This window comes from Bombus flavifrons, chromosome 4 (assembly GCF_040668555.2).
Source record: "Bombus flavifrons isolate JBK064 chromosome 4, iyBomFlav1_principal, whole genome shotgun sequence".
Lineage (NCBI taxonomy): Eukaryota > Metazoa > Arthropoda > Insecta > Hymenoptera > Apidae > Bombus > Bombus flavifrons.
In genome coordinates this window covers 14,514,381-14,528,914 of record NC_138445.1, presented here as the reverse complement: position 1 = coordinate 14,528,914, position 14,534 = coordinate 14,514,381, and the positions used below count along the sequence as shown (strand labels likewise).

The window sequence follows — 14,534 nt, the reverse complement described above, 5'->3', positions numbered from 1 at the left end:
TGATTATTTACCGTTCGTTGCATAGCGAATGCAGCGTTGATGTTCGCGTGACTGCTAACTAGACTACGGACGTTCGTGCGATTTTATGTTCTCGCGAACGTAATTAGAGAAATAGTGTTTAAATAGAAATTTGTTCGAGTCTGCTAAATATCGCGACGAGTACGTTGCTCCGGATATTTTTTTCTAATTTTCCGTATCGCGTGCAGCCTGTAGATTTTTCCGCCGCGACTTTCCTTCTTCGCCCTGACACGAACTTTTATTTCAAAATTCCGCTCAGCAAATTTGCCGGTGAAAAGGACAAACAAGAAAAAGCCAAGCGTCGATTGTGATCTCAATGATTCATAGATCTTCAACGCGCAATGAATTTATTCGCTCGACGTAAATTTTGATTCTGAACATTTTTAAGCGTCCTTTTTTCGCGACAGACGAAAAGGCAGCTGGTTTTTATGCTGCGTTTAAATCCGAGAGAGAATAGTACGGAGAGAAGCAGCGTCGATTAGAGTCCGGCCATGCGCTTAAAAGCGCACGGGTCGAGGATTAAGGAAATAATGCCGCCAATTGAAAGACAGAGGGAAATAATAGCACGTGATAACAGAAATTTATGCACTGGCATGAACTGTAGTTCGGTTATCACGGTTAATTGAAAGTTGGCTAAAGAGGTTCGCTGATTTTCAAAACCTGAAGAAGCCTGAAGACGACGAGGAAAGAAATAAAACGAGTCTGGTTTCTAAGAGACACAAACATTTCCCGATTAATCTAATGGCAGGAAAGGTAGCGATATTTACTATACAATTGACACGAGTTATGTGGCACTGATACTATTTATGACCAAACAATTGGTTTAATATTGTAAAAGTTTGTAAAAGTCTATTGTACAGGAGTCTGTAGTCGCTAGCAGCCTTCAGGGGAGGACGCGACTCTAAATAAGTAAAGATAAAAAAAAAGAAGAAGGAACATTTCTAAACTTCAGTAGCGTAGAAAGCATAATGGAAAAATTCACGATAATAAAAATATACGTCGTCCATTAAAAAGAGTACACCTTTAGAACTTAGCGTTTGCGGAAAACTTGACTCAATTTGTGTTTCACGGAGATTAGATAAAAAGCAAACAACCTTTTCAAATTATCGATATATCTGAAGGTCTGAAGCGAAACTACACAACGTGCGAATGACAGTGTATATCGCGCAAACTTTTTTTATTTAAAACGTCGTTTATCGGCATCTATAAACTATATACGCTGGAAACTGCGCTGTAAGCGCTCAAACATAAGAAAAGAAGCGAAAAAGGTCAAAAGGAAGCAAAGCAGCGTGAAATGTACAGTGCAGAAGAAGAACGACCAGAAGTGAAAACGAGCAGAAAAAGGGGAAACAAAGGAAAAAGAAGAAAAGGAACGCGAGGAATAGAAATAGAAGGCAAAGATAAAGAAGGAAAAACATGATAGAAAAGGTCTAATCTCCGACCAAATGAGGCACCAAGCGAAAGAAACGCCTGTTACTGATTTTCTACGTCGTTCAACATCCACGTTCGCCGTTTTCATCTAACGTTTTATTTCTACCGATAAGGCGAGAACATGGTTTCACCCCGTGAACACGATCACCGTCGTCCGCTTTTGCGCGACGAATAACACAATTAGAGGGGTCGACGCCGATAAAACGCGGACAGTATGAGCAAGGTTCACCTTACACAGACATTGGACCCTTTTCTCTTTTTCCTTCTGCTTTTAAAGCGAATTAACCAAATGGGATCGAAGTGGAAATGTCCTTTTTTTTATTTCCGTTATTTCTCTGTACAATTTGTTCGATTGGACATTCGAAGAATTCTTCCAGCTATGAATTACCACTTGGGTGACTATCGTCGGTAGGATTTCATCTTGCTAATGCAACACGTACCCCATGGGAGTTCCATAACAAGTCAGTAGGATGCTTCTTCTTTAACCTTCGTTCAACCTGGCCTTTTTACGTTCCAGGGCTAGTCGATTAGAACGTTGCGCACCTCTTTTATTACGTTTCTCTGAATTTCCCCTTGAATGGTTGGTATTTTTAGATCTTTCCTTGGATCTTCCTTCGTGATATATCACGATGAATTGACAACTGTTGCGAGTATAATTGATCGTAGCTATTGAAATCTAGCGACGTGGCTCGTTGCTGCTAATCCCTGTAGGACTGTTCCATAGGTTCGTATGAGTTTGATAATTGTTTCTGTTGAGGTTATTCGATGTGTAAACAGAGAAAACTCGTGGATAAATTGTAAGGTAGAAAATATATTTAAATAGAAGTGTAATTATAAATAAGAATACAATTTGAGCTGGTCCAGATCCGCGCGCTAGCTGTGTTACCCAAAATAACTGAAATCTCCGAAGCCAATGTCGCCTGTCTACTGTTTATGGTCTGTCTTTGTTGCAGTCTTTTGTCTACACACTGTCGATGGCTTCGGTGCTTGAGAAAACTAAAAAGACCAGATGTAGAGTTTTCTTAGAAGTGGTGACCACCTCAACAGTTCCTTATATGGCTAATTTATTTTCTATTCGGACTTTTGATTTTCTGGTTGTTAACGTTCATTACGTTCTGATCTTTGTATTTTTATTACCTTCTTCGCGCGATCTTTCCATTTGCGAGTTTGGAGTCCAAATCCTATCATCAGCAGCCTATCTACTTGACCAGTTTAGTTTGAGGAATGACTGTGTCGTTCAGTTCGATACTCGATGTCCTTCGCGAAGTGAGAACATGATGTGTTTGCATCTGTTTGCGTTTGCTTTCGTCGTTTCGAGTTGTAATCATTTATCTACTTTCCAGATGCGATCTTGCAGCGTTATAGTTGCTGTTCTTTTGCCATTTTGTGCGGTTCATGTCACAGTATAGCTTGTACAGAATTGGTCCTAGAAGGTTTCTCTGAAGATTTTCCTCCTGCTTTAACTCAATCGCCCTAATTTTCCAGTATGCGTCTTTGACTCTTGCCATAAATCTTTCCATTGCTCGCGTACGATTTAAGTAAGCGATAAATTTGCCTCGGACAATGATTTTTAATTACTCGCGGTAGCCTCTCGCGCCAGACCTTGTCGAATAAGTTTTAGCCTTCTCGGTATCCAGGAAGAAAGTAGAAATTCGTTTCACCTTCTGAATATTATAATACGTAACGCTGTACTTCGCATACTTTGTGCCTATCATTTTTACAATTTAATTTCCCTCTAGCGCATAATAAATCCACATTATCCGCTGCTTATAACAAATCGCTTCGCTTACGATGTTCCGTATATTTTTCCATGTCACGCGTACTCTATACATTTTTCCATATTTAAATTTCCTATAAATGCAATAGATATTCGCATAGTCACGATAGCAATGCCTCTGCTTGAAAGGGAGGAGAGGCATTGACCCTAGCGTGGGCGATGACGACGACGACGACGACGAATGTTGAACTTCCCTCGACGTTCAATCACTGCCGCGATGTTAAAAAGGAGGGTGAACAAGAAAGAAAAAAAAAAAGAAAAAAGGAACAAGATTACGCACTTCTAAAGACTCTCGCGTCTTCTCGCACTTAGCTGCTCGCTTGTCATCGATCAATCGGATTGCACCTCTCCTCTGCTCATCGTCTCAAGGGATTATAGCAGGATAGAATGCTTGTACGTCTTATGAGAAGTTGTAGATGAGAATGCGAACTTAAACCTGTTAACGTTCGAGGAAACAATGGTGTCAATTGGGGGTTAAAAGCCTGTTGGAGCATGGTTCGCTGTTGATCGTCGCGGTCTTACAGGTTTCTTCGAGAGCTGAGGATTTAAAGGAAGATTTACAAGTTAATGATGGGGTGAAAAAGTATGTTTGCATTATGAGAATCGTCGAGAATGTCGATTATGGTTTCTGTCCATGGAAGAGTGGTTTGTCGGTGGTCGGAGCAGCGTCAGTTTCCTTGAAACTGATTGGAATTAAAAGGAGACTTGGACGTTAACGATGGGCAGGAAAATGTGTTTGACGTGGAAATTTGAATACGCGTAATTGAAAATTAATTGAGTTCACCGAAGGGTGATCTGCCTTGGTTTGCGCGATCCATCGTCTTGCGATTTTTCGATAGGAGTTGAATTGGAACACGTTTCATCTACAAAACTTTATGAAATCGAGTTACAGTCCGAGTGGATCATAGTCGTAGCCCGACTAAAATAAATTCTACTACTAACGTGCTTCGATTTGAACTCTGACTCTAGTCGCAACTTTATAGACCAGGAATTATTCAAATTTTGCTATGGTTCATCAGGTTCGTGTTCTACGTTTGAAACGGCCCATTAGTCCATCCTCCGCTCGGTCCTGATAACATCTAAACGCCAACCCTCGCTCAATTACTTCATTTACACAACTCGCCCTGTGGCTAAACATTTCCAAAGAAGAGAAGTCATAAAGCCTGGCAAAAATTACGGGATGTCTGTTATCTCATCAAGGTGTAGTCGTTTTATATAACTTCTCGCAAAGACAATCCTTTTAGCCCGTTTCATTAACTCTGAGTCTGTGTATAATAACGAGAAACAACAGGATTTTCAAGATCGATGTACGTGTCTCATACAAGTCACAAATTTCGGGAGAAAAGATTCAGCTTCGATTTCAATTTTTCAATTCCACTACTTTGGCAAATTCTCTCGTCAAACATCTGTCGAAATGAAAAGAATTAATCAATATTAATAGAAATAGAATTTTAATATTATAATAATAAATAATGAATGATATATTAAATTAAAATATTAATAAAAAATTTAACGAATTCTTCCACAGGTTTGTACATTAGGTTGTCCGAAAAGTTTCTTTCGTTTCATAAGGCGATAATAGACGAACAAGAATTTCTGTTTTATATTATTTTATTGAATTAATCGTAATCCATTTCGTTCTATTTCTATTATTATGTTCGTGCATAATTCAATAAACAAGAAAATATTGTGCGTCTATAATATCCTTATAAAACGAAAGAAACTTTTCGGTCAACCTAATAGATACGATCGATCCGATGATCTGTATTTTTTTAACAATTGATCGAAATTAATAAGAAAGCTAATTTTGTAAAAAGGGTCCGGGAAATCGTACACGATGATGGGAAGCGGCGAGAACAAAGGTATCATACCACGGCTGTGCGACAACCTCTTCGACATGATCGCGAAGCAACAGAGCTCGGAGCTTACTTACAAAGTCGAGGTTTCCTATATGGAGATCTACAACGAGAAGGTGCACGATCTGCTCGATCCAAAGCCGAACAAACAGTCGCTGAAAGTCAGGGAACACAATGTCCTGGGCCCGTACGTGGATGGACTTAGTCAGCTCGCCGTCACATCCTTTCAGGTAAGGGAAGATTTATCGATATTCGTCCCGTCCTTTTAATCATTCCTTTTGTGTGCGCATAAAGCATCGAAATATTAAGTTAGTAAGTGGCTGAAACTCCTGGTAAGTAAAGTAACGAAGAAAGTAAAATTGAGAATTTTCTACACTGCGAGTGTTGATGACTTTTGCGTTAAACGTTTTTCGCTTTTTTTCATATTTGTTAAACCTATTATATCTATTTAAGTATAAAATTACATCTATAATATAATACTAATAGTATAATTACATTGTCTCTCTCTCGCATTCTTTTCCTTTCAAACTTTCTTTCAATCGAATTATTATGAATGACAATCGAATGACAATCGAATTATTAGAATTACATAAAAATTGTAAATGTCGTTTTCTTCTTATCACTCTCTTTGTATCGTTCAATATACCTAGATATTTAATATTGTTCGTTTTATTCGCGATATAGACGAGGTGCTCGTGTATAGATATTACGTATAAATTATACTGTCGTATTCTTTCGTACGATACATCTTGTTTATTCTAAATATTCTTTTCGATCGAGTTATTTATCGATAAACGAAGACTGGCAACACGCTTGTCCGGTTTTTCCACGATACGGTAAATCGCAGCGGTGTTATTTATCGCTTGTTTCGCGTGTAACTGGCATATTGCCAAAACTGAAACCGTTATGATCGATATCCGTCATTGCGGTGCTTCGACAATTTAATTCCCGCAATAATGTACTATCATCTGCAATTAAATCGCGAAACGGTGAACTTTATAGCTTTCGAAATTAATGATTTCGTGTACTCGTGAAACGCAACCGAATATTATGGACAAAAGCGTGGTTTCGTTTTACGAAATTAATATGAATCTCTTTGACGTGCATTATGAAATTGGTATTCGTTTGCAAAGAACGTTGAAAATCGTACGTACGTCGGTATATTTTCTAAGTTGATGAAGTTGATTGAACTGTCGCGATTACCACCGATCCGATGACTTTTACCGATCGCTCGACCGACGTACGAACATTAAACGAACGAAGGTGTATAACGATACACGATCCTTTCAGAAAGTAAAATCAGGTCGTTTTACATGTATGCGAAGCTAGTGGTTACCTCTTTTATGCAACAAACACGTTTCGTGCATACCAGTAACGCGTGATAAGTTTCAATTTGCTTCATCGACTGTGAACTACGATACTATCGTGTCACGTTTTTCGGCTTTCCTTTGTATCGTTTCGATGCGATCTCTTTTTCCATACAAACGGCGCGCACGGTCGTTCGATCCTGCAGCTTTTAAGGGAAAACTTGAGAAACGTTTACCTACCAGCTTCTTCCTTCGTATTTCATCGCGTTTCGTTTATATTTCGCGTCACCGTGTCTCGGTCAGTTCTCTGCGTTTCTACAAATTGAGGGAAACTATTTGCCGTATCTGTCGGAATTACGCCGAAAGACTGGAATTTTCCAATCGATCTCTCTCGGATTTTCGAAATTACAAGACGATCTTGGAAAAGACAAGTACATACGCGTACTGGAAATCGTTAGAAAGTCCAAATATCTTTCTCTTTCTTTTATATACACCTTTTCCATCAAAGGATAATCGTAAAAAGAAGACAGAGAAAGGCTTTTGGAACTTCAAAGAAACGATGGATACGTAAAATTCGAGAAACGAGTGGAAATGGTCCCCTCGTAAAACTTGGGTCTCGATAGTCGGAGAATGTCAAATCGGTTTTTCGGTTCTCGGAATACCCAAGAATCTGCTCGTTACGTCGCGCTCGCCAGCTACCGATTCGTTGCGATCGTTAAATCCAGCATTCCTTCCGAATCGACTGAATTTCCCAACAGAATCGCCTTAATTTCCCAACTTTTCCATGCCCAACCATCCGTTCGCCGGTAACCCGAGCCCAGAAATCACCTTTCACCAAGTCAGTCAAGTCACCCGAGTAATCTATCAACGACCGGATGATATGTTGGAAACCGCTCGAAGCTGTATATCGCGTGTGCGATTCGAGCGGTAACAAGAGAAAAGTCAAATTGGCTGTGAGGCGTCACGAGTTACCGCAATGATTTCGCAGGACATCGACAACCTGATGGCGGAGGGGAACAAGTCGAGGACGGTAGCTGCGACGAACATGAATTCCGAGAGTTCACGGTCGCATGCTGTATTCTCCGTGATCCTGACGCAAACGTTGACGGACTCGAAGAGCGGCGTCAGCGGTGAAAAGGTCTCGCGGATGAGCCTGGTGGACTTGGCAGGGAGCGAAAGGGCTGTGAAAACTGGAGCAGTGGGCGATAGGCTTAAAGAAGGAAGCAATATAAACAAGTAAAGTTTGCTTTTGTTGGCGCGATACAGCTAATCGTCTAACGCGGTTAGAAAACGTTGCTTGTAATTAAATATTTACCATCTTCTAGCTTGTTAATAAGGCTAGAAGTGTTTGCGCCTGTGGCCTGAAAATATACGAGAGAAGTGATAGATCGTGCGATATAAGAGAGACAAATGTTTGCAGATCCCTAACGACGTTGGGTCTAGTCATTTCGAAGCTAGCGGATCAAAATTCCGGAAGTAATAAGAATAAGGACAAGTTCGTGCCGTACAGGGACTCCGTTCTGACGTGGCTGTTGAAGGTATCGTTTGATATATTTGGAATGTTACATGCGACCATCTTGCTAATTGTTAGGTACACAATGGGAAAGATATGTCAGTACGGTAAAGAACGAATTAACACAAAAGTACTAATATAAAGGGTGGTGAGGATGGTACTTTTTGACTTTCTTGAACTTTACTTGGTACTTTTTTGATTATGACTTTCAATATAAAGGGATTCGTTAATAATTACAAAGTAGGCTATAACTGTATCTAAAAAAAAAAAAAAATTAAATAAATAAATTAGACTCTGTGGAAGATAGATCGTAGTATGAAGAAATTGTAGAATTAAAATACAGTGAAATAATTAAGAAAACAAAGTTTTGCGATCACCGACGTTTAATTAATTTTAAAAGCAACTTCTTTCATTTATAACCATGCTGTACTTTTAATTATAGGATAACCTTGGCGGGAACAGTAAGACCGTAATGGTAGCCACTATATCTCCTGCCGCGGATAATTACGAGGAAACGCTTTCAACCCTGCGATACGCGGACAGAGCCAAGAGAATCGTTAATCACGCGGTGGTCAACGAGGATCCAAATGCAAGAATCATTCGGGAATTAAGGCAGGAAGTGGAGGCGTTGAAAGAGATGCTATTACATGCAACTGTAAGATGATTAAGACTCGTTAACATCGTTGTATTAATTATGCGTTTAGACCGGACAGACAAACATGGCCATTAGAGCTGGTCGATAAAAACTTGAAGAAGTTTCTTACAATTAGCCGTATTAGAAACTTCCCGTCAAAGTTTCACATTTTGCGAAGAAAATTACAAGGAAAGCGTCAAAGAGAACGATCGAGATTAATTCCCTTAAATACGAATAATGTGATATTTCAACGAGAGGCGAGATTCCAACGAAGTTATGAAACTCGTTGAATCGAGCAGATTTATTTTTAAAAGAGGCGTAAATAATGTACAACATAGTTATAAACTATTGGAAATTTAATAAACTAGGTAGAGGAAATAATCTTAAACCGATTCCTCGAACTTCGTACTTGGTAGCTCCATTAAAATTCATTCCGGATTTAACAAACAACTGCATTTGTAGAAGTTACTCGAGAAATAATTACTTCTGCGCTCCATTAAACTTAGGATTCTCTTTCTTCCGGAAATTCTAGGGACAAGGGTCGATAGTGGGCCAGCAACGCACAGACATAACGGAGAAGCTGTCGGAATCGGAACGATTAATGAAGGAAATGTCACAAACGTGGGAGGAAAAACTGGTGAAAACCGAGAGGCTGCAACACGAAAGGCAGCAGGCCTTAGAAAAAATGGGAATCAGTGTTCAAGCCTCTGGTATCCAAGTGGAAAAGAACAAGTATTATCTCGTAAATCTAAACGACGACCCTAGCTTGAACGAGCTGCTAGTTTATTATCTGAAGGTACCTAAAAATTCTGAATTACTTCCGAACAATTAAAACACCCCCTCCCATTTTTAATAAAATATTGATTACGAAAATCGTTGATATATTAGTAGCGTATAATTTGGTCATAAAAATATCATTTCTCAATATCTTTGTTATGTAATATGAATTTATCCCAGTAAATTGTACTAATCTTACAAAACTGGAGATATTCGTCGTTTCTCAAATTAGATAGTTGCCAAATAATATTTTACACATAGAATCACTACGTTTGCCAATTGTATTATAATTACTAGAACACTCTGTATATGTAAGTAACATAATACATAAAAAAATGTACAGTATAAAGTATAAAATACATAATACAAAATATTATGCTCGTTGTGTTAATAATTAGGAAAGGACTCTGGTTGGAGGACGTTCGGCAAAGACAGACCAAGACATTCAGCTGCACGGGCTTGGTATTCTGCCTGAACACTGTGTCATCACGATAGAGGAAACTGGCCTCTATATGACGCCATTAAACGGTGCTAGGTGTTTCGTGAACGGCACTCAGGTAGTAGAGAAAACGCCGTTGTTACACGGTGACAGGATCGTCTGGGGAAATCATCATTTCTTCCGGGTGAATTGTCCCAGAAGTGCAACAGGTAACGCTTAATGGATATCCCTGATTGAATTCTTTGAGATCGATGTGTGACACCCGATAGTCTGTACGTATATGTGTGTCCCTCTGTTTATAGCGATCAACAGTGAGCCTCAGACGCCGGCACAGAATATTGATTACACTTTTGCACGAGAAGAACTGATGCTTAACGAGTTGTCGAACGACCCTATTCAAAGAGCTATCGCTAGACTCGAGAAGCAGCACGAAGAAGATAAACAGGTATTCTTAGGGATTGATGATGTTTGGCGGAGATTCTCGAAGATATTGCTCATATCCAACAGGGAATATCGCATATTTATTTCAAAAGTGACACAAGTCCAACAATTTTTTCAAGAAAAGTGAAGAACTATTTGGAGATTTACAAAAAAGTTGTCTATTTTAACTTCTTTAATCAGTTCTAAGTAACTATTTTAGAGGCCAAATAATAGTAGCCTAATTAACTGTATAGTCCTAAATTCCATATTCACTTGGCAAGGTTCAGAATCAGATTTTGTTATATGGAATTCCTCAATGTTGGATGAAATTGTTACAGCTGACTGTTACTTCCCAGTTTTATCTTATCAAGTACCATCGATGTGTTCCTGTATTTAGGTCGCGTTAGAGAAACAGAGGCAAGAGTACGAACGGCAGTTTCAGCAACTTCGCAACATTTTGTCTCCATCGACACCATATTCCCCTTACGTACCATACGATCCCCTGCGGGGCAGTCAAAGTAGTAAACTTCCTGCTTGCACGCCAACTACGCAAATGCGAGTAGAGAAGTGGGCCCAGGAAAGAGACGAGATGTTCAAAAGGAGTTTAGGCCAATTGAAAGCGGACATCTTAAAGGCGAACGCATTGGTGCAGGAGGCAAACTTCTTGGCGGAAGAGATGGGGAAGCAAACGAAGTTTAGCGTCACTTTACAGATTCCGCCAAACAATTTAAGTCCAAATAGAAAGGTAACGCATGTGCTGTTTCTTATTCATTCTTATTGCATCTTTAAAGTAATGGATTAAGGAATCTTCAGAGCTTGGCTCTGGATTCTTAAAACTCGTGTTTACAACTTTTAAATAATTTGGAATCTAATGAAATTGCTTTTCCTGACCTTTTCAGATTATTAGAAGTGAAAACTAAGAAATTTATTCGAAATATATCAGTATGCCTATGTATCAACTTATCCATCAAATACTTCAGCATAAATATTTTGTTACTTTATTAATACTTCTTACTTTATATATCTTCTGAATTCTCTATTCTTCACTCTCTTCCTTATCTTGTCTTACTTTGTGATATAATTTTGCAATTTCTCATCAATTATTATCTTTTTTTTTTATATACACCCTCTTCGTTGTACTAATTTAATTTACTTTTGAGTTGTGTTTATTTATTTCTGTTCATTCTGCTTTCACACTCTTCGACATGCAGAGTGTATTTTTTCAGCGGGGCGCCTTCGTCAGCGAGCCTGCGATTCTAGTGAAAAGGACAAACATGGGCAGCCAGGTGTGGTCCATGGAAAAATTAGAAAACAAATTAGTCGATATGCGAGATATGTACGAGGACAGAAAGGATCCCAACAATTGTCAACGATTACCTGCCATTAAGGTATACTACCTAGTTCATTTCAGTTTTTAAATACATTTTCGACTGGCTATTTTATCCAAAATGAGGATAAGGAAAATTGATGATATCAAAGCTGATCGGATACAATTAAAATACACGCAATTTTACATAACTGAAACAATTTTATACAATTTACAAAATTTTGTATTTTACGCAATTTTACAAAACTTACGTGATTCTATGCTTATGCAAACACGAGCATATTCATAGCCAGTCAGCAATGTATTAAACAGTAACTAGAGAAACTATGTAAACCTGAACGATTTCTAAATTAGGATGAAGTGCCCGGGAAGACTCAAGACCCGTTCTACGAGTCCCAGGAGAATCACAATCTCATTGGAGTAGCGAATATTTTCTTAGAGGTTCTGTTTCACGACGTTCGGTTAGATTATCACACGCCAATTATCAGCCAACAAGGAGAAGTCGCTGGACGACTGCAGGTCGAGATTAGTCGCATATCTGGTCACTTTCCACAGGACCGTATCTGCGAGGCAGCGTCAGAATCGTCGAATGACTCGACCTCGTCAGAACCTGAGGATTATTCCGGATCGAGCTTCATCACTTGTCGCGTGACCATCAAACAAGCAACTGGTTTGCCTCTGTCACTGAGTCATTTTGTATTTTGTCAATATATGTTTTGCGGACATCCAGACCCCATAGTGGTCCCAGCCATCGACAATTCCGAACAATTAACTTCGAATTGCCAGATAGGGCAGAGAGACTCTCTGGTGTTCAAGTTTAATCACACGAAAGATTTTACCGTGCCCATAACGGAGGAGTTTATCGAACACTGTAGCGGTGAGTGGTGAATCAAATTGTTTGATGCTGACTATTAGGCTGCTTTCTAAGATACTTTTAAATACATATATAGATATGGAATTTTTAAATACATAGAAACACATTTTCATGTACAGAAGGGGCCTTAAGCATAGAAGTCTGGGGACACCGAAGTGCCGGATTTTCGCGAAGTAAACCAGGTTGGGAAGTGGAGCAGCAGCTTGCTAAAGCTAGATCTCTGGCTGATCGATGGTCAGAGCTAACGCGGAAGATCGAATTGTGGGTCGAAATTCAGGAACTAAATGAGCAAGGGGAATATTCACCGGTGGATGTGGTTGTGAAACAAGATACATGGACAGGTACATTGTATACTTGTCTTTTTTAAATATATTAAAATATCGTTACGATATAGCTCCATTGCTTAGCATGTAATTCATATCTTTTTAGGAGGTATTTATCAGTTACGTCAAGGACAGCAACGACGAATACAAGTTCGTGTGAAACCAGTACAAAATTCAGGAACATTGCCCATAATTTGTCAGTCGATATTAAATATAGCAGTTGGTAGCGTGTCTGTAAGGAATCGTCTTCAGATTCCATTGGATAGTTATCAGGACGAAGACTTAAGTATACTGAGGGAAAAGTGGAGCGAAGCTTTAATGAGAAGGAGACAATACTTGGATCAACAGATACAGAAACTCATTAACAAACAAGGTATATTTTTCGTATAGAAAAAACTTCAACCTTCTATTGACATCATTATATAATTAATATTATATAATTAATTTCAATGTATAATTACAGATAAAACTGAACAAGATATTGAACGAGAACAAAGCCTCGTGGATCAGTGGGTCAGTCTCACAGAAGAAAGAAACGCAGTGTTAGTCCCTGCAGCAGGGTCAGGTATTCCTGGTGCACCTGCTGACTGGAACCCTCCTCCAGGAATGGAACCACACATACCTGTTCTCTTCCTTGATCTCAATGGTACGTCAAAAAGATTCTATATGTATTTCGTGGAAAATTATTCATCTTTTTGTGAACTGTCACAATTTGTCTAAAATCGTTTATATTTAGCAATACACATTTAATGATCTCTTAATAATCGAATATTCACAGCCGATGATCTTTCAACGCATCAGTCGGGAGAAGAAGTCTCCGTAACCGGGTTAAATTCCATCTTACCAAAGGAACATGGCAATAAATTCTACAATTTACCCATAATTCGTCGCATAGAGAAAGATGTGTGCGCTATCGCTGCTTGGGATTCCAGTATACACGACAATATACATCTGAACAAAGTCACAGATGGTAAGATATACAACGATAAAAATCTAATGTTCAAGAATTTATAATATTCGGAATCTTCAATTCTGTTTATAAATATATTTTAGCAAACGAGCGGGTTTTTTTAATTTTGAAAACAACGGTGCGCCTCTCACACCCGGCGCCAATGGACCTTGTGCTGCGTAAACGATTAGCCTTGAACATCTACAAACGACAAAGTATCACAGACAGAATCTTCAAGAGAATCGTTCGTACCGACTGCTTAACTCAAACTGGAGTCACTTACGAAGTCGTGTCTAATATACCAAAGGCTAGCGAAGAATTGGAAGATCGCGAGAGTTTGGCACAAATAGCTGCAAGTGGCGAAGACAACAGCTTATGTGATGGTGAGACTTACATCGGTAAGTCAGCTTTGATAATACTTACGCAAAATCTTGTACACTCAAGACCAAACATACATAAAAATATAATTTAAACTCACATGTCTGATGTTTGCATAGAAAAATATACACGCGGTGTTTCTGCGGTGGAAAGTATCTTAACTTTAGACCGATTACGACAAAGCGTCGCGGTAAAAGAATTACTGCAAGCACAAGGTCAACCACTTATGCGCAAGACAGCAAGCGTACCCAACTTCTCGCAGGTACTACTGCCTCTCCGCCGTCTCGGACGCACTGTATGCTTTCGTTTAATTTGTTTTTCTTTTTTAATCTCTATTCTATAATTGGTATTTTGTGTTCCGCTTTTGAGTCCAAGTATTTTCTTATTTCAGTCCAAACCAGTAGTAGTTTTAGACATTGTAGTATCATTAGTTTCAAAATTTCATCGTATTCACTGTCCTGTCTCTTTTTCTAAATTAACACGGTTTGTCTAGAATCATTTGGCCATATAA

At 39.0% G+C, this 14,534-nt stretch overlaps 1 protein-coding gene across 9 annotated transcripts in view; it reads left to right on the top strand.

Moving 5' to 3' along the window:
• The window catches only part of LOC138178668 (kinesin-like protein KIF13A), a 174,936-nt gene that overhangs the window by 149,008 nt on the left and 11,394 nt on the right, over positions 1-14,534 (top strand). For 4 of the 9 annotated variants that reach the window (XM_069110767.1, XM_069110769.1, XM_069110773.1 and 1 more), the window contains exons 4-19: positions 5,044-5,312; positions 7,378-7,625; positions 7,810-7,927; positions 8,345-8,557; positions 9,069-9,332; positions 9,712-9,961; positions 10,055-10,197; positions 10,570-10,917; positions 11,384-11,560; positions 11,854-12,376; positions 12,493-12,714; positions 12,803-13,069; positions 13,160-13,342; positions 13,475-13,666; positions 13,750-14,043; positions 14,143-14,318. In XM_069110767.1, coding sequence (XP_068966868.1) covers positions 5,044-5,312; positions 7,378-7,625; positions 7,810-7,927; positions 8,345-8,557; positions 9,069-9,332; positions 9,712-9,961; positions 10,055-10,197; positions 10,570-10,917; positions 11,384-11,560; positions 11,854-12,376; positions 12,493-12,714; positions 12,803-13,069; positions 13,160-13,342; positions 13,475-13,666; positions 13,750-14,043; positions 14,143-14,318 — 3,887 coding nt within the window. The remainder of the gene's footprint in view (positions 1-5,043; positions 5,313-7,377; positions 7,626-7,809; positions 7,928-8,344; positions 8,558-9,068; positions 9,333-9,711; positions 9,962-10,054; positions 10,198-10,569; positions 10,918-11,383; positions 11,561-11,853; positions 12,377-12,492; positions 12,715-12,802; positions 13,070-13,159; positions 13,343-13,474; positions 13,667-13,749; positions 14,044-14,142; positions 14,319-14,534) is intronic. The other 5 variants (XM_069110771.1, XM_069110772.1, XM_069110774.1 and 2 more) reach the window with 3 other exon arrangements.